General features: G+C 38.1%; 1 protein-coding gene across 3 annotated transcripts; it reads right to left on the bottom strand.

Annotated features, from left to right (window-relative positions):
* Positions 1-9,626: 9,626 nt before the first annotated feature.
* Positions 9,627-18,168, bottom strand: LOC145781632 (uncharacterized). Of its 3 annotated transcripts, XR_014290776.1 has the most exons (10): positions 17,792-18,168; positions 16,949-17,063; positions 16,155-16,383; positions 13,529-14,896; positions 13,092-13,262; positions 12,425-12,595; positions 12,118-12,270; positions 11,569-11,959; positions 11,309-11,359; positions 9,627-10,848 (listed from the first exon to the last, which is right to left on the bottom strand). XR_014290776.1 is itself a non-coding variant. In XM_082593310.1 (8 exons), exons 1-8 carry the CDS (start codon positions 18,040-18,042, stop codon positions 11,583-11,585), a joined length of 2,835 nt encoding a protein of 944 aa, XP_082449436.1. In that variant the 5' UTR covers positions 18,043-18,168; the 3' UTR covers positions 9,627-11,582. The 3 variants fall into 3 exon arrangements, 1 of the variants encoding a protein (XP_082449436.1); XR_014290775.1 differs by having other exon boundaries at positions 11,309-11,959; XM_082593310.1 differs by having other exon boundaries at positions 9,627-11,959.
* Positions 18,169-25,408: the final 7,240 nt, after the last annotated feature.

Raw genomic sequence — 25,408 nt, 5'->3', positions numbered from 1 at the left:
CGAGAAGCGCATATAAGTTCTAAATCCAACCATCTCACTCAACTCGTAACGTGGCGCATGCGATATGTCGCCGCCTCCGATTCTAGAGGGACTGAGTTCGATACTATCCGGAAGCGTTCCTTTTTTTTATTTATTTTTTTTAACTAAATTTTGACACGAAGTGCATTTTTTAGTCAGTTTTTAATTATTTTTTATGTCTTTTCAAATGTGAGTAATAAAGTTAGAGTTTTTTTAATTTGCTGGAATTTGAGAATTTCTCTGGGTAATTTTCCGATTGTGGCCTAAAATCGTAGTTAGTATCTTTTTCGTCCTGGACGCGTTAATGACGAAAAATAAAATGATTGATTGATGTGACCGTGTTTGCCGAACGAAGCAATACATTTTTGCTCTCAACAAAATGCACTTTGGGTCAAAATTTAGTTAAAAAAAAGAACGCTTCTGGATAGTATCGAACTCAGTCCCTCTAGAATAGGAAGCGGCGACGTACCACACGCGCCACGTAACGAGTTGAATAAAATGGTTGGATTCAGAACTTATATGCGCGCTTCTCATCTTTTGCTTTGAAAGAGAAAAAGAAAAAAAGTGACTGGAAAATGACGTAATGACGGTCAAATAGTGTTTCAGATTCAAAGACCGGCGCCGGTCAAATAGCCACTGCCTACTATTAACATATGCGTGAATGTCTTAAATTTGCATTGGGGTTGATTTAAAAGCAACACGTGAGCAATGGTAATCCGAAAACGGAAATTCTGTCCGGAATTACCCCGTTATGCCCTATTCAAATAGCTACGGTACAAAAAACAAAACCTTGCGGGCAGTAACATGGCTGATTTAGTTGACAAACCCAATCTGATACCATAAAGTGCTGAATAAATTACAAAGGTTAGCTAGATTTTTTTCAGTAGCAATGGTATGTCGAAGCAACACTGTTTTGTTAGAACAGTAGGCTACACAAAAGCAGCTCATATTTTACAATAACATGGTTTACTTCCTTTGTTCACTGTCCAGCCAAAAAACCGCTTGTCAGTTAGTCGGTTCTGGGACATTTAGGCTACCACCTGGAGTCCTGGACATCATTTACCAATTACCCCTCTCATCTTTCCCACACGGACTCTTTAACCTATCCCTAACACCGAAAATATACAGGTGGTAAATGTGCAGTAACGAATTATCCATCGATTAACAAATTTATTTTTGTCTTTAGTTCGGTTTTCCTTGATGCGCTAACTTGTTCAACTCTATAAGGCGAGGCTATCTCTTTTTTCTCCTTGTCAGTAACGTCTTCACAAACATCTGAGACTGATGAAAAACTTTAGGATACCAGGCCTATTCATGATACTGACTCAGTCTGACTATGTAGCCTACACTATACGGTACAACTATACATGTCGTATACACAGCCTAGCTAAGCTCTGCAAGAAGCTTTCCAAGTCCGAGGATAAAGATTCAATCAATCAATCAATCAATCAAAGTATTAATAAAATTTTCGGTGCAAGTTTAGAATCCGCCACCCTGGTCAACATGACGTCACAAAACGGACGCAACTACTACATAAAGCCTGAAAAAAAGGATGCTGAAAAGCGGCGGAATAAAGGTGATAAAGCGGAATGGATATGGATTTTTTGACAATTTTACTGTGTTTTTACAATAAAAACATTAAACCAACGTCGAGTGTTGAATATAACTACATAGAATGACAAAAAAATTACCAAATTGCATCAATTCAACTAAAAATTTACCCATTAAACTTTAAAAATAAAAATATGAAACGTTTGCAACTAAATGTGTTGTAGCTATCTAATTTCTGCTCGCATTTTAATTTTTACAATAAAAGTACCAATGTAACGCAACTGCAAAGAGTATGTCTTGCTTTATGCACGTGGAAAGTTTCAGGTTTATATTTTATCTACAAAACGGGCAATCGTCGTTCAAACGTAGCCGCTGGACGACACTTTTTTCCAATGCGTTGTAAAGGCGAATCGATCCTTATTCAGTATAAGCCACCCCCTGATTGCTGTAATCTGTAAATAGTGCGGTTCATTTTAGTTAAAGAAAGGGAATTATATGATGAAATAATGGATCGCTACACTTCCACTAAACTTGCTGTAGTTTTCTCGTTTCATCTCGGATTTTAACAATTTTTCCATCGTTGGAAAGCACGATCATACATCTACACGAATCAATTAAACAATAGCACAAAATAAGTACTAGCTTTATCTTGTGATAACTTAAACTTCACCAACTTGTACCGATTCTCAGCAACTTAATTTTTGCAATAAAATCATTAAATCTTTGCAAACTAAAAGAGTAGCCTATGTCTTGCTTTATACACCTGAAAAGTTTCAGGCAGGGATACCTAGACACTAACGGGATGCGAAACTCAAAATTCGTCCGTCCAACTGAAGGGCTAACCATGTCGCCTACAATGAATTGCACAATGCGGTGTTACTACACAAGAAAATGTTTGTTTTGCACTGGCTGTTTTATTCGTCGTTTCACAAAAGTTGTATCTGTACATTATTGTCAATCTTATGTTGATGACAAAATTATTAATATTGTAAGTTATAACCAATTCATTAAGCTGCATGTAGAATCCACAAAAGAAAAAAAAAACGACTAATGGCTTATTGTTCATAAACTTGGCTACTAGGCTATGTACACAAACAAAAATAATACCAATAAATATCACTGGACAATCAGATATCATAACTTTACACTGTAACCACAATCAGGCAATGACACAAATTCAAGTATTTGCAGTCTTGCGTGAACCACCACTCGTAAGCTTGCGTACTGTTCGAGCCATCTTCGCGGGTTCCTCGCGCCTGGGAGCGTTCAAACGTTTTAGTTCATTTTTGGCAAAACAATTAAACGAAGTTTTTCCAATCAACTCGAAATTGCAGTGGCCTTTTGAACAAGCCACATCAGCCTGCAAACCGAATGACGTCTCTGCTGCATTTTTAACGGCTCGAATAAAAGCAGAGCGTGAGTTTGGTAGAGTGAGCATTTTCTTTTTAGCAGAAGGATTGCTGAGTATGACATCGTAATACTGAACAGCCATTGTCGTTACAGCGAAGCACAACTCTGTTGGCACTGAAGAATGTACATCAATCCCAAACTGTCATGCAAATACTGAGCAAGTTCGGGCACTGCTGTCATCGTTTGAATGTATGCCAAGAATGTTTGCTCAGTGAGACCAGCATTTCCAGATTGTTGCCACTTCACAAATATATCAACTGCAGCTGCAAGGTAGCACATGATGGGAGGTTGATCCTCTCCTTCTTTAGGAAATTTCCTTGGCATGCACATGTCATCCGGTTTTGCTACACCTTCAAAACACACAATGCAGTGAGTTAAGTGAGCATTTCACAAACAAAAAAGAAAAAATGTCATCAATAACATTGCATTAATATGTAACCGTTTATAAGAGAGTGCGACGCCTGGAAAGTAACATGTCGAACCGCTATCAGCAGCAAATGTTTCCTCATGTAGTCTACAAGTCCTGAATTTGGCTATTAATGTGTTGGAATAGTTGCTGGTGATAGTGATTCTACCACTTGCTCATGATCTAATTTGATTGAAAAAAAAACAGAAAATCTTCACAAGTAGGCTAATGTTGTGGACAGGAAGCATAATAAACTTTAGAACAGCTTTAGGGTCGTCGTATGCACCAATAAGATTGATCCACATATGCTGGTTCACTGTTTTTAACTTCTTCCACTAACTTCTGTAAACTTTGTAGAAAAGCTGTTGCTGTTGGTTGTACGAAGTCTGCTTTATATATATGTAAAATTTGCGATATCAGTATAGTGACATGACATACCCTTAAATGGTGATTTAACGAACATGATTTTCCAAATTTTAGATATGAATTTCACAAATCTTGATGTTTCCAGGAACCCAGCATTGCTTTCAGCATACAACTCCAAGGCATGCGCACTGCGCAGTTGATTCACGGAACACACCTGAAAATAGCAAAGGCCATCGTTGGCTTGCGGCTGGCAAAAATAGTCTTATTCAGTATTTTTTATTCTATGACTTTAATTTCGTACACAGTTTCCAGTAATAGTGCTAACCTAAATTACTAGCATAATTATTACTTTCTTTTATATATGTCTTTGTGATGTCATAACCGACCAATTTCAAATGCTATTTTAAAATGTTGTTGTGCGCAATGCTCATATCATCCGGACAAAACCTTTCTGCATACAAGACAGAAACTACACCAGCTGAGCACCATTTAAGTGTGTGCATTACAAGGCAGTGAGTTCTATACTCAATTCACAGATGGGTCTGTGTCATTAATACCATATTTTACAACTTTACTTACTTAAAGCATGTTGCCAGGTGATGTACGTGCTATGCTGCTGGGATTTAGCGATGCTTTCCTCAGTGCAAATGCAGCCTTCAGAGGCTTGTGTTCCTCAAGAGCATACAAGCGTTTTATATGCTCAAAATGAGCAGTGCATTTTTCACCAAAGATGTGTCTATGATCTTCACTAACAGGGGGAAAGTGCATTCTTTTTCTATTCAGAAAATTATTGAAAATATTTTTAAAATTGTGTGTGAAGTCAAATAATAGGTACAAATGCTTTTCTTTCCTTGTAGGATGCACAATGCAACTTGACAATTTGTTGTTCCCGCACATATCCATGAACATTTTTCTAAATAAAAGAGTATGTACATTGTTAGTTAATTTAAACTATGTGAAGCAAAGCATTACCACCAATAAAATTACACCTTTTGTCCAATAAATTTGTATATATATACATTCAAAGTGCATAAAAGTACACCCAACTTACAAGGGTCGACATTTTTTAGGTGCAGACAGTTAGGCGCCGGTCAAATAGGGGCGCACATGCCCAAACCATTACCCTTTAACGGCACTGGGAACTACCCTGGGTCTAGTGACAAATTAAAGCATGTCAAAAATATCATTACCCAGCTCTCATCACAACCAATTCATGCAGAAATAAATACCTGTTGCAAACATGATTGTCAACGGAGACAGCAACAACAAAGAAGATTTCATCTAGTGCATTCATCACTTTTTTCAAATCATTAAACAAGTCTAAATTGTTCGTTTAGTTCTTAAATCATTTTCCTTTTTCAGTCTTGCAGACGCTGTAGATGTAGAATTCATGCAGAAAATAAATTCATGCAGAAATAAATACCTGTTGCAAACATGATTGTCAACGGAGACAGCAACAACAAAGAAGATTTCATCTAGTGCATTCATCACTTTTTTCAAATCATTAAACGAGTCTAAATTGTTCGTTTAGTTCTTAAATCATTTTCCTTTTTCAGTCTTGCAGACGCTGTAGATGTAGAAGTGGATCTTTTAGGTGGCGGTTGCTTTGTCAGATAACCATTAACCAGGTAAACCAGGAAATATTCTTGGTACAGCTGACGGCTGTAGGCGAAGCTTTTTCAGTTGCAACAATTCTCTTTTTGCAACTCTTCTTTCTCAGACATCGGTAGTACTTGTTATAAAGTCTGAATCATAAAAATGTTTTGCACAAACTCTACTGGAGGAAGTGACTGCATATTGTTCTCTAGGAATAGCTTTAATCCAAACTTGAATTGCATCTTGATTGCGAGGTAATCGAAAAAGTGACTCTTTTGGTCTATTACTTTGAGATAAACGATAACCAGTATTACAATTAGGAACGCAACAGGTAAACCCCATATTGCTAAACAATTTGAATGACCTATAACATTCAAGCACAAGTACTTAGTTTCAGATATAAGCACAATGAGATATGAAAAAGACTTGGTAGCATTATATCATACATTGGCACGAGTAGAAATGATGTGTAATTGTGTATTGTTAGCCTACCTACCAGTGTTGAGTCCACGTCTTTTAGGCGCAGACAGTTAGGCACCGGTTAAATAGACGCGCACACTGTGGCGTCTGTATATTTAGGTGCGGAGCACTGTGGCGCCCGTTCATTTAGGTGCTATTCCTAGTAAAGTCTGCAGATTTTATCAGCTTGGCAGGTAGGGCAATGCTTTTCACACAAAATGTTATATTGAACAAAAAAATATGTTGTTTTGTTAATGCGCGTGTGGATATGAGGTGCGAGACAACGCTCTACTACTCTTGATATTAGCTCATCTCCACAGGACATTTGCTATTTATCCTGAACACAGGTTGCAGCCAGATGGACCTTTACTTAATCTGTTATCTTTCGCAATTACTTCTACTCGGATGGATTGGTCGTGTTGCAAGTACGTATGAGACAACGCTCTACTACATGAATACACTTCTATAGGGCATGTGAACCCTGGTTACAAGTTGCAGGCATAATGGTGCGACTTTGCTCGTTATTAAACCTAGTCAGGGTTTTGACAGAAAACTAAGTTACTCTTCACTCAAGCCTACCACCCGCTTGAATATAGGCTACGGTATATTTTTTACTGATGTTTAATGTAGTTATTATTTGACTTAACTAAAAGTGAACTCAGTAATGTTCGAAAACTTGAATAATTTATTGATAAAACGTTCGCCGACGCAAACCTGGACTAACAACAAATAAATGCCGAACACACGCATTAAAATACAATATATTTTTCTGTTCAATATAACATTTTGTGGGAAAAGCAATGCCGGCATAAGCAGCTTCAATCACGGAAGCCATGACATACGGTATTTTTTTGTTCAATATAACATTTTCTGTGAAAAGCATTGCCCTACCTCAGTGGCGCCGGCAGGGGGGGGCAGGCGGGGCAGCTGCCCCCCCAATGTTTTGGGCATCATCTTTTTTTTTATTTTTTTATTAATACATATTAATATTATTTTTTTAATATTTGGATCCCAACCTCAAGTAAGTCAACTGAAGTTGCAAGGGGGGGGGGGGGGGGGGGGAGGGGAGGAGGTTAAATCTCTCTCTTAAAAGAAAGTATGGAAAACCTTGATGACTAAATTGTACAGTAGATAAAAAGATTTTCTACAGAAGCAAAGATATAGACTTTTTAAAGTTTTAACTAACGTCACATTGATGTAGAAAAATAACAACCTGTTAAATTTTTGATACCTCACACTCCCATGACTTCTTCAGCGCGCATTTTAGCATTGGTTGCTTGCCGTGATTCTTTCACTCAAACAAAACGTTTTGTTTCAGCAGTTTTGAGTTGTTCGATTCTTAAGTTGTAAAGGAGACTCAATTTCTCCAATATTTATCATTTTTGTTTCTTCTTTAATCTCAGCAGAGTATAAAACTTGTAAAAGTTTTTCATCCATACGACGTCATGAATGAAATTATATCTCAAATCGGCGTAATGACGTAACATCATCTAAACATTTTACCGATTAATAAATTAACAAATTCGATCGTCAAAAGTGGTTTGGTGGTGGTAAATATTACGTAATGAAAAAAATGTGATAAGGTTGGAGACATTACGTCATGTATTTTCAATACAAATATGAAGTTTAACATTTATTCTTTTGTGAAGAAAGGCGTTCTTCCCGGCTATCAGCACAAGGCTGATTACTCACTAGCACAGCGAGCTGCAGTGACGCTTCGCTAACCAGAACGGTGTAGCTTCCACGCCAGCCATTGAGACCTCTTAACTGACTGGTAAAGCGGCGGTCGATTACTCAAGTGGCAAGAATACGGTGCGATACTGATGAGCCCAGCCTCATGGGCGAAACACGTGTCTATCGCTGTCTATTCGATGCTACAATCGGCTGCCAAAATAACTTAAACATTTATTCTTTTGTTCATAGTCGTAATTCATCTTCAAAGCGGTACTACAAAGAACAATTATCGATAAGGGGGGCATCAAGAATATGTCGACATGACTTTTAAGGTTTACGTCAGCTCCGTAGATCAGTAAAATATAGGCTGTGGCTATTCTTACAACATATTGTAAAAATAGCCTCAGAGGCTATTCTTACAAGCACCACTCAAGCATTACGTTTGACATCAATATGCGCTCATGCGTGATCTGGAACTGGTATACAAGTCGCGACCCTGGTTAAAAAGGCGATGACGTCACACAGGAGGAATCCACCATAAAATGGTGGAAAAGTGGGGTGAAATTAGTCAACCATGACAAAAAAAAGCGTGCAAGTGTCCGCTTTTACCTAATAGCTATGTAACACAAGCCCGAAAAACACCACATATCTCCTTAGAAAAGAATTAAACTTGACCAAGTTTAACTATTTATCCGAAGAATAGCCTACTTCTAAAGATACCAGCATTTAATCAATAATATATCTTTGTCGTTTCTGCTTCGATTTTTACAATTGAACCATTGCTGGAAAGCGCAAGCTATCGTTTATCCAAATGAAGGTCAGCCAGACTCTAAAAGTTAAAAATATTTCTTAGGTAAAGAGTTGAACTTGACCGACTTTAACCATTTATCCCAAAAATACTTGTAAAGATACCAGCATTTAATAAACGCTAATCTAAAGAACATATCTCTGTCTATTGACAAGCAAAAGTTGAGGTTGATAGCTTTTTCACAAAGCGAGCAACCGGGCTTCAAACACAAGCAAATAGCGCCCGATGACTCGTTGCATTTCCGAATCGAAGCAAGTATACAAGTCTCCCCGGTCTGCGATCATTATATGTCTTTATTAAATTAGTTGTAAGTTGCTTGTTTCTGCTTCGATTTTAACAATTGAACCATTGCTGGAAAGCACAAGCTATCGTCTATCCAAATTAAGGTCAGCCAGACTCTAAAAGTTAAAAATATTTCTTAGGTAAAGAGTTGAACTTGACCGACTTTAACCATTTATCCCACAAATATTTTTAAAGATAACAGCATTTAATAAACGCTAATCTAAACAACATATCTCTGTCTATTGACAAGCAAAAGTTGAGGTTGATAGCTTTTTCACAAAGCGAGCAACCGGGCTTCAAACACAAGCAAATAGCGCCAGATGACTCGTTGCATTTCCGAAAAGCTAGGCTATTTACAAAAAGTGAATACCGCACATGTTAAACAAAAACTGTACATATTTTGAGCACAGCACAGTAACTGTTAGGCCAGATCATCACCCATGTGTCCCTCCTCTCCTTGCCTAGATGAGACCTGCCATTTGTCCTCGCAACCCTTTTTGTTTCCCGACCAAACTGAGAAGTTTAGAGTTTCGTTATTTGTTGGATGCAAATAGACGCATGCTTACATTTTTGACCACCTTAAAACACTAAACCAGTTTCTGCTCGACATAGCCTACAGTGTTCAATTTTTGTCCCAGGAATCAACTCTTCAAGCAATACTTTCCCTACTTTGTGTGCACTAACATCCTAATTTATATGCCATTGCTAACAATTGCGATATTCGTGAATTCATTTGAGGCTTTAGGTACCGGAATTAATATACTTATTTGAACTAGCAAATTCAATCCACAACACTTTCCACTAGGCTGTTACTTAACACTAAGCACGCATATGCGCTGCGATTTGTGGCCGTGTTAGCAACTGAAAAAAAGCCTTGGTGTGAAGATCACTGAATTGTTCAAAATGTGAGCTCAGTAGCCTATTACTGTGCTTGCAACTGCATGGTGCTATCAACGTGCAAAACAACTCGGCTCCAGGTCCCCTGCGGTCACAGACACGCATATTATCCCTGAATAGGGGGGTATCGCGTTTGCCATTCGCTCATTGTCGCCTGGTTTGATTGCAAACAAGTCTGTTCTATGTAGTTGCTTTCCTCATTGCGTCTAGTATGTCAGCACAATTGCTTTATCATCGCGAACGCCGTCACTTTTCCTCATCCACCTTTCCCAGGCTTGTTCGCGATGAAAGGCACAGAGTAACACGTAGCAATCTGCGGAACAAGAAGTCGTGGGCACTGAGTGGTAAAGTACAGTAGCAACTTAACAGTGACGACACAAATGCATGAGCAATGGAGACAGCACACAAGCAACGAAAATGTTAATGCAATTCACTAACTTGAAAAAACGCTTTCGATGGCCTTGATTTCCGCCTCACATTTATCGGTCATGAAAAACGAAGGGTTCCAGTTTTCTGACCACCCTTTTACAACAGAAAGTGCTTCTGCTATGTCCGAAGCTTGTTCATTTTGGATAATAAAAGTAGCAACAACCTGGTAACCAACATTCGTTCTGACGCAAAGAAAAAATAGAGGAAGGGAATACTTGGACGTCTTGTAAGTTGCATCCAAGAGGCAAATACCTTGGCCGCAACGATGCAACAATCGTGTTATCTTCATCTACGATGAGTTACAATCAACTAAATTTTCATCTTATGATAGTAGCCTACAGAAATAATATACGGTACTGTACGTAACATTGAAAACCACCAAGCCTACTACGTGAATATGGTAAAAAATAAATTGTCTCAAAAAGATTGGTTGTGACCCAAACCCTGCCTTTGGTTACCGCTGGACATGTCACTTGGTCCAATCAATAACACCACATAGGCGTATGGATTTGGCACACTAGATGGAAAAAATACAAAAGAGGTCAGTGAAGTAGGCTAGGCTACTTTGAATCAACAAAGCTTTTACACCTGAAAACTGAGTGTCTTTAAGAAACGAGATGAAAAGTTGATGAAACAGAACACATTTACATATGTTTATAGCATTTTTTGCAGTTAGTAAACCGTTTCCTCTTTTATGATGCCTATCCTCCACTTTGGTGAAAACACTGTGCTTTGCAGAAACCTTTTCAGAATCTTTGTCAACAAAGAAAAGGCTTATTATTGTAGTATGAATATCAACACTTAGTACACTAGTGAATTACAATGACAGGATGTTAAAAATCAACATTAACATGGCACCGTATGCTCGTTTCTGAACAACAACAAGCTTCGTTCCTGCTTTTGCTTCGTACTCTTCAATGGATCTCATGGCATCTTCAACTGAAGCCAACCACTTTCAACAATAAACAATTGATTTTTTACTGTTATAAACTTATGGATCTTCATCACCCATTTTTTGCCATAAGAAATCAAAGCATTTATGCCATAGCCTAAGATTACAGTGAAGAAATGTAAATACTACACACATGCAACAAATCTGGATTTAGCGAGTATAAGGTAGCTGATAGTTTGAAGCTCCAGTTTTTCTTCTTTCCTTCTACTATAAGTACTTCACCACATTTAGGTTTGTTTTATTCTGATGACAGCTCCTGATGAGTCAGTCAAAAAAAAAACTGCAGCTTCGAGCTACCTTTTACTTGCTATTTTCAAGTTCTGTACCACCATTTGCTATGAAAGAGTTCAACATACGTATACTAATTGTGTTAAGTTGGAAACAGTAAAATAGTTGAATATTAATGAACTGTTGAAGGTCTTGTTGGACCGTAGTATATTGCAGCAACTACATTACAAACCTGTACTAGTCCATGACTTTCAGCCAGCTCTCCCAAAGAATGTTAAATGTCCTAAATGCATCAGAACTTTTAATGCCAGGATTGGACTCATTAGTCATTCAAGAACACATCGTTAGCGTTTTATGTGAGGACCATTGAAGAAACGATTTTTATCAAATGTTACAAGTTTCAAGCATAACGCGTCAAGGCCAATAAGTCTTTTCGTAGTTCACGGTTTACATAACCTTGGTTTAATTGACAAAGCGAGATTGCAGTATCACCTGAACATTCACTGTCACTTCTCCATAAGGTTGCATTTCCTGCAGAACCAAGACTTCGTTTTTGGCGGCATTGTTCTACCAAGACATCTCAGATGGTGCCAATCCAGACACGAGTCGCACATGATGCTGTCGCCTGCATCAAGATCTAAATAACAGGAGATGCACAACCAGCGGCCTTTATTTCGCAAAGTGGTCAGTAGGTTCTCCATCAACGTCCAACCGTCAAAAGAAAAATGTCTTCGCACAGAAGCAATGGCAATGTTTTCATCTAAACACTTCATTGGAATTCTTTCGGGCAACGTTTCAATTTCATTTTCTTCGATCAGTCGATCGCTGAATGGACGCAAGACCTCTTCTACTACCTCAGAATCGACAAACCAACTGAGTATTGCTGAAAAATATGACCATGGGTGACTTTGTTTGATGTAGCCTACGTACGCTTTGACGTAGCCTATCGGCTAGGCAGACCCACAGAAGTCAAAGTGTAGTTTTTTAAACTAACGTAGGCTATAACAAAAATGAAGTCACACAAACATAAATGCAACAAACCTGCTTCTTTCTGAAAAGACGACTTCAGTCTGAATGGAATTGGTCCGCTCTTTTTTTGTCTCTTGCGTGGTAACCCAATGACTGTCAATCCAGCTCCTTTTGGCCTGCCACGTTTCATCATCTTCGGTGGAAATTTAATTGATCCTGCATCATCTGTTAATAAACACAACGAGAATCGAATATAGGCTACAACGTAGAAAACATCACTATTTCAACGTTTTTATTAAAAAATTAATAAACATAATGCATTATGCAATGCAAGAAAAAACAACTAATCAGAAATGAATGTTTCAGAAACAGCACATACTTGTAAAAGACTGAATAGAACTGGACGGTGTCTGCATCATAATCGCACTGGTATCAACGGTCGACAAGACGTCACCGGGTGTGTGCTGTGAACTACTACTTGAGACTGTAGGAAGTGCAATTCCAGGATCATTGCTGGAAGATGTTGCAGCAGCACTTCCAGTATCAGTGCCTGAAAAGGATCACCTCTGAGCAATGAAGAAACAATAGAAGCGTCGCACGAGTCTTTACTGGACAATTATTGGATGTGTTGCACTGGGGGCCAAACTGACGAGGTTACGGTCCTGGGCGGAACATAATGTCGTATAATCGTAAATACGTGCACTGGCAGTAGATATTGTGATATACCGTATTTTGAGTTGGAAGCGAGCACTTGAGGTGTCAACAAATCTACATTAACCTTTTGAAAACAAGATTTTGTTGCAGCCAAAACATGCTTCTGGCGTGGTTACCGAATGCCAACCAATCCAGTATCTATCAAAATCTGCTAGGTGTTTCTCGATGATTATTTGCACAATGCTGCATCACCTGCCAATAAACTCATTACTTATCAAATAATGCAGACCGTGCTATAATCTTAAGAAACATGAAACGTAGTGTAAGCGCAGCATGCAATGCAAGAAAAAAAAAACAACTAATCAGAAATGAAGCTTTCAGAAACAGCATACTTCTAAAAGACTGAACAGAACTGGACGGAGTCTGCATCATAATCGCACTGGTATCAACGGTCGACAAGACGTCACAGGGTGTGTGCTGTAAAGTACTGTTTGAGACCGTAGGAAATACAATTCCAGGATCATTGCTGGAAGATGTTGCAGCAGCACTTCCAGTATCAGTGCCTGAAAAGGATCATGCAGTTGTTCACAAAAGCAGAATTACTGAGCATCTGCAACCTTGTATAATCGTAAATTAGTGCGCAACTGCGCATGCAGTACATATTAGCCCACATATTGGATAGCTCAACGCCATAAAAATCATTGCTCAAAAAAAAATTGACTGCAAAATCACGACGCAAGTTGCAGTAACTAACCCATATCTCTTCAGATATTTGAAAAAATAGGCTAGTTTTTCTGATTTAGTAAATAGTGCTAGCATATAGGCCTACCTTTCTGAGTTTGACCCAAAAAGTTCACAACTTGGAATTTCTTTCCTTCCTGCAAGAACTCTGCAATTTGTCGTAAATTATCCAGGTTGTATTGGAATTCATCCATTCCTTGTTCAGATATCATTAACGCAATCTTCTGGGAAATATCTTGAACACGGCGATACTTTTGCTGTTCTGATAAAACACATCTTCTTTGAGGCTTGTTAAGAATCTCAACAGCTGGTAATGTGGATGCAGGACCGTTGTCCAGTGAGTTTCTTGTCAGGCGATGGGATTTAAGAAAATATTGCATTGTCCACCGTTCTGAACAAAGATTGGGATTGTACTCTGACATATGGAGCTGCCTTCTAACTGCCAAGACATGCCTACAAGGTAGCAGCATTGATGATGTGAATCCACAAGGACATGCTGTTGTTGTGACTGCCAATTCCCCATGGACACGAGATTTTACTATGGCAGAATCATTCAAAATCTCTGACATGACAACCTTTTCCGCTAACTTGAATTGTTGTTGCACATGAATATATGCAAATGGTGTCAGTAGCTGTTGGTATTGTCTCTCCGCCACACTTGAAATCGCATCAATTGGAACCTTAAGGAAAGCATTTGACGCTTTGTGGTCACGTTCGGTGGAAAGAGATTGGATACATGCCATCAGATCTTTAAAAAACATGGTCATTCCTGAGTATCTTGTTATGACACTTTTCAACTTTCCATTGATGGATTCCAGTCGATTATTAGTTCTGTTCAAAAAATTAGCTTTCAAGTTGCTCAGTCCATCCACCCATTGATGTCGAATAGCATGCCAGTTATCGTTATAATATGTTGTGACAGCAATTGGGACTGTGTCAACGAATTGGTTATACAGTAAATTATAAGCTGACTCATTTTTGGCATTTGCCAGTTTTCCTAAAATTTCCAGTGATACCTGCCTTTGGGCTGAAGAAATGCCTAATTTTTCCATGGAAACTTCTCTACGAAAAGTGCGAAGGGTATGAAAATAGCAAATTAAAATTTCTGCAGTAGGCAGCATTTTCATCATGGCATCCCGCTCTGTCATGTCTTTGTCAGCCATTACAACCTCCACTTTATCCCAAGCTGGATTGTGGAGTTTAAACTGAGTTAACAGCTTGCTGATGGTCAGTTTGTCTTCAGTGGCTACAAGCCACAGACACACAATTTCACTCTGACCTAAGCCATCAACATTCAGCATCACATATAATGGCATTCTCAAGTCATTAAGTTTGTAGGTTGCATCAATCAGCAGCATTTCGGGATATGCCGCAAAGGTTTCCCGCATGTCTTTCGTTTGAAAGTATATCGCCTGCAATTGTTTGTCATCATCTGCAAACACATCTACTGCAGCACCTAAAATGAAAATAAACTGAGGATTAGTATACCCTACAAAGCAAGAATCTTGACAATCCTGGGCCAGACTAAAATAGCGCAAAACAATTAGGCCTATTAGGCACTCCATCAGATTTAAAAGCAAAAACATCAACTTTTAGTGAAATTTGTTTTCTATTCTATGTTATTTTAATTATTGGCCAGAGGAAGGATGTTTAGGCCTTTGGTAATATTTACATCATATAATCAATGTTCCAACTGAGCGGTTGTATACCACTCTCACCCCATTCTCTAAAAGATGCCACATTGCAATGCTTAGGGTCCGTTAAAAGGATCCATTAGGAGTAAACTTTTACGTAGATTTCAAATTTAGCAATGTTTTCTATTTCTATCCACTCAAAGTAGAATTGTTTCAAGATATTGAAGACCTTTGATTGAATTCCTTGATCCCGCTTTCAATCTTACAATCCCCATAGCGCCTTATGTTGCAACAAAAATCTTTGGAGCATGAGTTTGGGAAAGTAGAATGAATTCTTATGAAGAAAATGAAGCAAAAAATACTCTCAATTGACCCTTTATAGCTCAATGTTGCAAATTTTCCACACGTTGTAGGGTACTGCTAATATTCTGTGTTGGTTATACTAGACAAACGTTTTCTGAATAGAAAAACGTCTGAAAATTAGATATTTTTCTTGTGTAGCCTACTATGATGTGCGTACTGGTAATCCGCAGTTTGCTGCAGTAGACAGAGTCTATTGACCGGTAAACCAGGCGGTCAACACTTTAAATTGAACTGGCAATGGTGAGATTGAACCCACGTCATCGAAATAATTCATCTGCAGTCTAAACCATTACGGCAAGAGGTCAATCGCGAATTGCTTAATTGACATTATATCTGAAATGGTTCAAGAAGAATGCTCACAATATCATGTGACACTCAATCTGCAGCAGCGACCTGTAGATTGCAAATACGCCTACGGTGTTGACCAATGTTACAGGCAACCTGGTAGCCTATTCTTGCATTGCTGCAGTACTACAATGATGCAAAAAATTAGATTTTTCCAAGGTCATGACCCTGACCACAGCTTGCACACACACATCCGGCTCTAGGCCGGAGTCACATCACCTCCAGTACGGAGCCAGAATTTGACCGGAACCGGAGCTCATTCTATCTCTACTTATCATACTGCACATAGAAATTAGAAAGTCATCTCTACTATTTAGCATGAACATATCTTGTACTGCATAACAGACAAAAAAGTTTTGTCTGTCGACTAACCTTTTTCTTTGTTCATTTCATTAATAAGTTCATCATAGGTGTTTTCATACAAAGGTCTCTGTTTTGCGGCAATATTATGCAGATCTTTAAGAATAACTGTTTTTCCTGTAGAAGCTGCAATGTGCTTTTGTACCAACTTTTTATTTGCTTTGGTGGCAAGCATTTCTCCGATCACACTGCTTTCTGTTTCATTTAATCTTCGTTGTTTAGGCATCAAATTAAATGCATTCTGAAAAATAATTTATATGCACATAGTCAAGAAAATGACATATCTTTTGACAGGTGTCCAACCCACAGAGATGGGCAAGATCACCAGGTTTGGTGAATCGGCGGCTTGAATATGACCAGTTTCGCACAAACTGGTCATATTCAGCATGTGCGTAGTCATGCGCGCAAAGTGAAATGACCACTTTACCGTGTCTTACGATGAAGTCAAGATCAGAAAAACTGTCTTGCAACATTCTTAACGTGTTTTAGTACAGTAGCAAACAATATTTGAACTTCAAGTGTCATAATCAAAATGCAATTATACACGAAAAGTAATTTTTTGGATAAAGGGGGTTTTGGACGGAAATTTCAATTTTTTTTACTAGTGGTCTTAGAATGTACTGTTGTATCCTAAAACCTGGGTTAAAATTGAATTTGAAAAAAAAGCCGATTAACCCCCCCCCCTAATGTTATTGCTCTTTTTTATCCTTCACATAATTTCTGATAAAAGCCTCCTTATCATATACAGGGCTAGTGTGACCATAGCTCAAAGGCTATGACTACTACAAAGGGTTATTTCCACTTACTTCATTGAAATCATGATTATGATCATTGACATTACTAATCTCAGTGATGCATAGCGCTTTTCCATCTGACGTTGCATTTACTTTGATTCCAAATGGACAACCTTTGATAAAAGTACTGAAAAACAACAAAGATGAGGTGACATAGGCCGTGTTGAATCACCCATAAGTACACCTAAATTAGCCATAACTCACGTTAAAGTAGCCTACCTGCAAGTCATGTCAAATTGCCCATAAGTTGCATCCAATTACCTATAAGCCCACCTGAATTACCCATAAAGTCACGTTGAATTACCACAAGTTCAGCCGAGCATTCTCATAAATCTAGTCGATTTACCCATAAGTGACGTCAAATTGCCAAAAAGCTGCGTTGAAGTACCCATAAGGCATGTCTTTATGGATAATTTCATGAGACTTACGGGTAATTCGACGAATTGTGCTGATGAGCAATTCGACGTAACATATGGGTAAATTGACAAAACTAATGGGTAATTCAATGCAACTTAGGAATAATTCTGGGCATGACAATTCAATGGAAATTACAATAGACAGCATGCGGGAATGGTTCAGCAGAATATATGCATTTTGCTAAGTTCTAAGCATTCATAAGGAATGTAGGCAATTTGCACTTATGCAAAACTCAATCTATTAGCAAAACTTATTACAATAGACAGCATGCGGGAATGGTTCAGCAGAATATATGCATTTTGCTAAGTTCTTAGCATTCATAAGGAATGTAGGCAATTTGCACTTATGCAAAACTCAATCTATTAGCAAAACTTATGCATATAGGCTACATGAGTAGCTCAACCTATGGGCACCAAGGACAAAACCATCATTACTTACCTTTGATTTGGTCTTTTTCCTTGACTACATGATTTGGGTGTTCTTCCTCCATGCACACAAGCATACTGTATTGTACGATACTTCAACTGTTCATTCCAGGTTTTTGTGGATGTAAGTGCTAGACGTCGTTTTGCGCGTTCAATTGTTATGGAATTTCTCACATAAACATTGACAAAGTTTTCTTTTTCCCATTGCTTAATAGCCGAAGAAAGTGTCTCAAAACTGTAATATAATGCTCCCTTCGTAATCATGATGACGATGGATTCATTGACGTGTAGTTTCGATCAGCAAAATCAGCAACTACCGCGGTTCACTCTACGATCAAGTGTGCAGCACAAGCCAATACGCATGCGCGCGAAATTACGTATGAGCGTCGTCGGATGAAACGCCTGAGCGCATTAAGGTCTTGCTCGAGTAAACAACGTCTTGCTTGAGTGGTGCTTGTAAGAATAGCTTCAGAGGCTAGTTTTACAATATGTTGTAAGAATAGCCACTTCGTAAAATATAAGGTTCTCATTATCGTGATTGTAAGCCGCGGTTTTTCTCTAAAAAACAGATTCCCAGGAAGCTAAACATTTTTTCCAGCCCTGGTCGAAAACAAGAGAAATTAAATAATATACCACTGTCTTGCACCAGTGGCGTAGCCAAGGGAGGGGGGTTCGGAGGTTTAACCTTTCAAATTGAATTTACGGATGTTAATACATTGTTTACAAGAAAAGTTTTAGCCTATGATGTAATTTCTCGTCAAACTGTGCAAGGATGCAAGCCATCTGCAACTGCTGAAATTGCTTGTTCGATCTAGATTAACATCTAAACAGCTATTCGTTATACAAAACTTGAATATATCAGAAATAACCTAAAGTAACTTCATTGTCTCAAAGCTTTTTGTTTGACACTCATCAAGATGTATGATCTCTATGACGTTACATTTTCTAAACTTTGGGTTGACTTCAGAGCATAAAAGTTAGTGACTTACCGGAATAAAATCGTTTTTTGAATCAACCAAGGAGAAGATTGATAAATAATAAAACTGTAATAATCTCGCAAAAAAAAGCAATCAATCTATGTCTCTAAAACAAAGTTTGCCTAATTTTAAACCAAACTGTATTAAAAGAGCGAGTTTTGCCAATACCAAACATTCAAATATCTCAGTCTGGAATTAGCAACAAGAAAACATAGAGACTTAGCTTTATTTCCGAAAAATGCCGAAGAAAACATGATCTTATCCCTTTGCTATGCCACCTGACAGCACCATTTTACAGAAATATTCATACCCACAATTTTGTTGAAAATGCTCTCAGAATGCACCAAACGGAAAGTAGTTTTTCAAAATTTTCTGGGGGAGGCCCCCCAGACCCCCCGCCGCTGAGTGTCGCCTTCGGCGAACACGCCGGCTGTCAACACCCCCCCTTTCAAAATTTTGGACTATGCTACTGTCTTGCACTGTCAATATTTTGCCCCCCCAATGTTGAAGGTCTGGCGGCGCCACTGCCCTACCTGCCAAGCTGATACAATCTGCAGACTTTATTAGGAATAGCACCTAAATAAACGGGCGCCACAGTGCTCCGCACCTAAATATCCAGACGCCACAGTGTGCGCGTCTATTTGACCGGCGCCTAACTGTCTGCGCCTAAAAGACTTGCTCCCCCAGTGTTAGCGTACTAATCTCGTTGGTCATTCGCTGCTTCCAGCTGATTAGTACTAAACTCAAGTATGTTTTTATTATGAATAAACTTGGACCGTCAGTTTATAATGAAATTAACTATTTCCCTCCAACATACCGTACTGGTACCCTAAGGCCTAGAAAATGACCACTCCAGGCAATAGCAGATTGACACTTCATCCAATCAACAGAATTTTGAAAATTAAAAATCTGCTCGGTCTAGCCTATCTGACAGACTGACACTAGTCACAACTTTGTCTTCCATATTCATAACCTCACAGCTTAAAACAAACTAAAAACGAGCACACCACGATTTAGGCATGCCCTTCAGTTGGACGGAATAAATGAAAAAACGGATAAGCTTCGGATCCCCTAAGTCCAATATCCCTAGTTTTAGGTTTATATCTTATCTACCAAACGAGCAATCGTCGTTCAAACTTAACCGCCCAGCGAAGCTTTTTTTCAATGCATTGTAAAGGCGAATCGATCCTTATTCAGTATACGCCAACCCCTTTTTGCAGTGATCAGTAAATAGTGCTTCCACTAAACTTGCTGTAGTTTTCTCGTTTCTTCTCGGATTTTAACAATTTTGCCATCGTTGGAAAGCACGACCATATATCTACACGCATCAATTGGCTACAAATCCAGAACAAGTAGGCTACTATCTTTATCTTGTATTAACTTAAACTTCACCAACTTGTACCGATTTTCAGCAACTTAATTTTTGCAATAAAATCATTAAATCTTTGCAAACTAAAAGAGTATGTCTTGCTTTATGCACCTGAAAAGTTTCAGCTTTATATCTCATCTACCAAACGAGCAATCGTCGTTCAAACTTAACCGCCCAGCAAAGCTTTTTTTCAATGCATTGTAAAGGCGAATCGATCCTTATTCAGTATACGCCACCTGTGATATTATCCTCTATCACTGGGCTCGACCGCAAAGGCAATCCGACTGTTGTCGAATATAAATGGAAATAGTTTATTAAATTGGAGCGAAATTACAATGATACTTGACGTTTTTGTCAACAGTCTCTCAAACCACAATCCCGAGTGAACACAACAGGAACAGTGAGAAGAGAAGCCGTTTTCTGAAATAACATAAAAGCACAAATCACGCATTTGCCTAAAACTACAAGGCATTGAAGGCAATAATGATTAATGTGAGTTTTTACATTGCTATCCATCGTGAATATGCGTCGACCTTTAGCGCTTTACGGACAGATAGTGTGAATAACAATACATTAAATCAGCAATAAATTTCACATAATTAAAATGTCCATACCAATTTTTGCCAAGTAAGCCGGTGAATTTCGGCAACAGCTACAGTCTGAAATTCTTTACACAGGATTCCAATGCGGTTACAATTCAGCTATAACAAATAAAAATAACGCGTTACGATACGTAGATAATGCGCAATAAAACTGTGTCAGCAAGCCTTCTTTAAGTGAACACAGCGCGTACAAGAATGATTGAAATGTCAGACGTTTTAACACAAAGCAACAGTCAAATTTACAAATAAGCAAACAATTTGTACTCACATTGAAGTAATCTCATTAAAGCTGCTTGTCCGAATTCTACAAATCTCGACTTACTAAATAAGTCCGAACTGGCTGACAAAACAACCCAAGTTCACAGATGAACAGAACTTTTGCCCAACGTTGGCTACAAACTGTCTGATAATATTTCAGGCACAAGTGCGCCTATTTAATATAAATTTTTACATGTTTTGAAATTCCCAAATTATAATAAAGAAGCAACAAATCGAACACAATATTTTCGATGAAATCATGGAATGTTGTTTCTGTAGGCAATCCCAAGGGGCGATGATTTCAATAAATTGTTACGTCACAATAAACGTGGAGCCACCGTGTTTTGCAAGGGCATATGAAATCACCAAAAATGTTTTCCAAAATAAAGTGTTTCTTCTATATTGTTTTAAGCTAGGTAACTTTCCAGTACATCAATTACGGTTGATCAATTGCAAGGAGAAAGCTACTATGCCGTCAAAGAAGAGCATTCGTCAATATATTGTCACTCGTAAACACGTGAACTTCAAAACTTAGAAAGTGAAGAGAAAATATCTTACACCACCCCCTGTTTGCAGTGATCGGTAAATAGTGCTTCCACTAAACTTGCTGTGGTTTTCTTGTTTCTTCTCGGATTTTAACAATTTTGCTATCGTTGGAAAGCACGATCATACATCTTCACGAATCAATTGGCTACAAATCCAGAACAAGTACTATCTTTATCTTGTATTAACTTAAACTTCACCAACTTGTACCGATTCTCAGCAATTTAATTTTTACAATAAAATTATTAAACTTTTGCAAGTGGAAAGAGTATGTCTTGCTTTATGCACATGAAAAGTTTCAGATTAATATCTCATCTACCAAACGAGCAATCGTCGTTCAAACTTAACCGCCCAGCGAAGCTTTTTTCCAATGCATTGAAAAGGCCAATCGATCCTTATTCAGTATACGCCAACCCCTGTTTCCTGTGATCGGTAAATAGTGCTTCCACTAAACTTGCTGTAGTTTTCTCGTTTCTTCTCGGATTTTAACAATTTTGCCATCGTTGGAAAGTACGATTATATAATTACCCGAATCAATTAAATGCAAGCACAAAGTAAGAAATAGATATATCTTGTGATAACTTAAACTTCCCCAACTTGTATCGATTCTCAGCAATTTATTTTTGCAATAAAATCATTAATCCTTTACAAATCGAATGAGTATGTCTTGTTTTATTTAGTACTTGAAAAGTTTCAGGTTGATATCTCATCTACCAAACGAGCAATCCTTGTTCAAACTTAACCGCCCAGCGAAGCTTTTTTTCAATGCATAGTAAAGGCAAATCAAACCTTATTCAGTTGGCTATACGCCACCACCTGTTTGCAGTGATCGGTAAATAGTGCTTCCACTAAACTTGCTGTAGTTTTCTCGTTTCTTCTCGGATTTTAACAATTTTGCCATGGTACGAAAGCACGATCATACATCTACACGAATCAATTGGCTATAAATCCAGAACAAGTACTATCTTTATCTTGTAATAACTTAAACTTTATCAACTTGTACCAGTTCTCAGCAATTTAATTTTTACAATAAAATCATTAATCCATTGCAAATGGAAAGAGTATGTGTTGCTTTATTCACATGAAAAGTTTCAGATTTATATCTCATCTACCAAACGAGCAATCGTCGTTCAAACTTAACCGCCAAGCGAAGCTCTTTTTCAATGCATTGTAAAGGCGAATCGATCCTTACTCAGTAAAGATTATACGCCACCCCCTGTTTGCAGTGATCAGTAAATAGTGCTTCCACTAAACTTGCTGTAGTTTTCTCGTTTCTTCTCGGATTTTAACAATTTTGCCATCGTTGGAAAGCACGATTATATATCTACACGAATCAATTAAACAGTAGCACAAAGTAAGTACCGTATTAGCTTTATCTTGTGATTACTTAAACTTCACCAAATTGTATCGATTCTCAGCAATTTACTTTATACAATAAAATTATTAAACTTTTGCAAATTGAATGAGTATGTCTTGCTTTATGCATCTAGAAAGTTTCAAGTTTATATCTTACTCTTACTCGGCAGCAATGGCCGAGTAATTAACGCGTTGGGCTCGCAGTCGAGAGCCTGCATGTTCGACTCCAGCCACCCGCACTTGCTGTTGTTTCTCTGGGCAAGAAACTTTACGATAATTGCCTCTACCCAGTGATCGATTTCGAGTAATGGGTAGTACCAAATTTAAGTCATAAATATAGTAGACAACCGGAAACAGACATTGCAGTCGGCTGCAGCGTGGGTCAGGTGTACCGGTACGTCGGAAGGCGTACACCGATGCATAGCGCTCAAGTCCGCTTTCCCGCAATGCAGGATAAAGATAAACAAACAAACAAATTTGTCTAAAATTTTATAAAAAAAAAAAAAATTATCTACAAACTGGCAATCGTCGTTCAAACGTAGCCGCTCGGCGACACTTTTTTCCGATGCATTGTAAAGGCCAATCGATCCTTATTCAGTATAGGCTACGCCACCCCCTGTTTGCAGTGATCGGTAAACAGTGCTTCTACTAAACTTGCTGTAGTTTTCTCGTTTCTGCTCGGATTTTAACAATTTTTCCATCGTTGGAAAGCACGATTATATATCTACATTCTACACGAATCAATTAAACAGTAGCACAAAGTAAGTATTAGCTTTATCTTGTGATAACTTAAACTTCACCAAATTGTATCGATTCTCAGCGATTTACTTTATAGCCTACAAAAAAATTATTAAACTTTTGCAAATTGAATGAGTATGCCTAAGCTAGCAAGTTTAGTTGCAAGTCTACTTGCAAGTTTAGTAAAGTTTAGTTTCCCTTGTTACAATTAAGCGTTAATTGAAGTTGTTGGCCTACATTGCAGCTGGATGCAGCTGACTCGATGACTGATCTATATATGACTGTATTCGCTGCTTCCTGTCTATTGTGGAATCTAAATTGTCATGGTGCTTTTCTATTCATATTGTTTATAATTGTACCGTAGCCTACTATTGAGCAATCATTTTATTTGTCGTCATTAAAGCGTCCGGTACAAAAAATGTACTACTAACTACAAAATCGATATAGACCTACCAGCACGTTAATGAACGGGAAAAGAAGGCAAAACCAAATAGCCTACTACTCTCATAACAGACAAAATAAAAGTTTTCTCTCTCTTTCTCTCTGGTCTGTGAAGTATCCTCATTGAAGCTTTGTTTCAATCCTGACTAAAAGTTTGTGAAAAATTGCACATTCTGACAAAATTCTTTAGAAACATGTTTTTTTTTTACGATGACTTTTCCCGCGCTTTTGTTACCTGCTTACTTAGGGTTGCCAGATTGGGCGCTTTTACGCCCAATTGGGCTACTTTTGATTTCTCCAGGCGCCAAAAATTCGCTTTGGGCGCGCTTTTTTGGTTGGCGCCCAATTGGGCTACTTTTTTTACAAATATAATATAACTTTTTAGGTAAAAATTGTATCATGTTTAAAATTTTTACCTAATTCATAATTATTTCATTGAGGAGTAGCGTTTTTGGAGGCCTCGGTCAGGCAGGGTTACCAATTTGGTACGTATAAAAATGCTAATTTTTAAAAATGTGCATGTTTAGGCTTTAATATCTGGCAATCCTGGCAACTTAAGTGATCCAGGTTTTCATGAAAATGCAGTGGACGTCAGTTCAGCTTGTTTTTATTTCTGACGATCACAACGAAAAACAATATATTTCAAACATAGCAAGGGTCTAGAAAAAGGTAGAAGTAACAAAACACGGACGCTATAACGTGCATGACGCCAAAGCAGGACAATCAGTTATGGCATGGTCGCAACACCTTAATAAAGTTTTTACAAATGTAGAAAGATGAGAAAAGAAAGGCTAGTGAAATTTTTAAACAATTTATATGAGTAAAAAAAAGATAGTTTCTACGTTAATCGACCTACGTTAATAGCTCATCACGAAAAGCAATTAAATCATTTTTTGTGTTGCTTGGTGTGGAACCGGTACTTGTTTGTGGTTATTTTAACAAACAGTTGAGTGAATGCATGGTTGCCAATCTGTCTGAAAGATGTGAAGAACTGGAAAAACACTTATAATTTGGGACTGATGATCAAGCGCTTTTGAAGAATTTTGTATAATAGCCTATTTCTTTGCTTGGGCTCCAATTTGGGCTCTATTCTTTAGAACCCCAAAAAAAATTGGGCTACTTTTTGCGTAAGCTTGGGCTCTTTTTTATATTAACCTCTGGCAACCCTATGCTTACTTTCTGGCAGTGGCAAAGTTGCCCGATTGGGCTACTTATCGCGAATTGGGCTACTTTTAATTTGCTTTGCGACTTGAATTTGAAGGTTTGCGATTTTTTGACATTTGCGACTTTTTGGGCTACTTTTTACTTCCCTTAAGACTTAAGTTATAATGCCTTTAAACAAAGAT

The sequence above is a fragment of the Aplidium turbinatum genome, chromosome 1, assembly GCF_918807975.1.
Source record: "Aplidium turbinatum chromosome 1, kaAplTurb1.1, whole genome shotgun sequence".
Taxonomy (NCBI): Eukaryota; Metazoa; Chordata; class Ascidiacea; order Aplousobranchia; family Polyclinidae; genus Aplidium; species Aplidium turbinatum.
The sequence above is the reverse complement of the archived record's forward strand: the minus strand, read 5'-3'. Positions and strand labels throughout refer to the sequence as shown.

Coding starts and splice junctions, on each gene's coding strand:
- LOC145781632 (XM_082593310.1), bottom strand. CDS start 18,042: ATGATTACGAAGGGAGCATTATATTACAGTTTTGAGACACTTTCTTCG. Junction 16,384..16,948: donor ATAATCATGATTTCAATGAA/GTAAGTGGAAAT, acceptor ATTATTTTTCAG/AATGCATTTAATTTGATGCC. Junction 12,596..13,091: donor TTCTGTTCAGTCTTTTAGAA/GTATGCTGTTTC, acceptor GATCCTTTTCAG/GCACTGATACTGGAAGTGCT.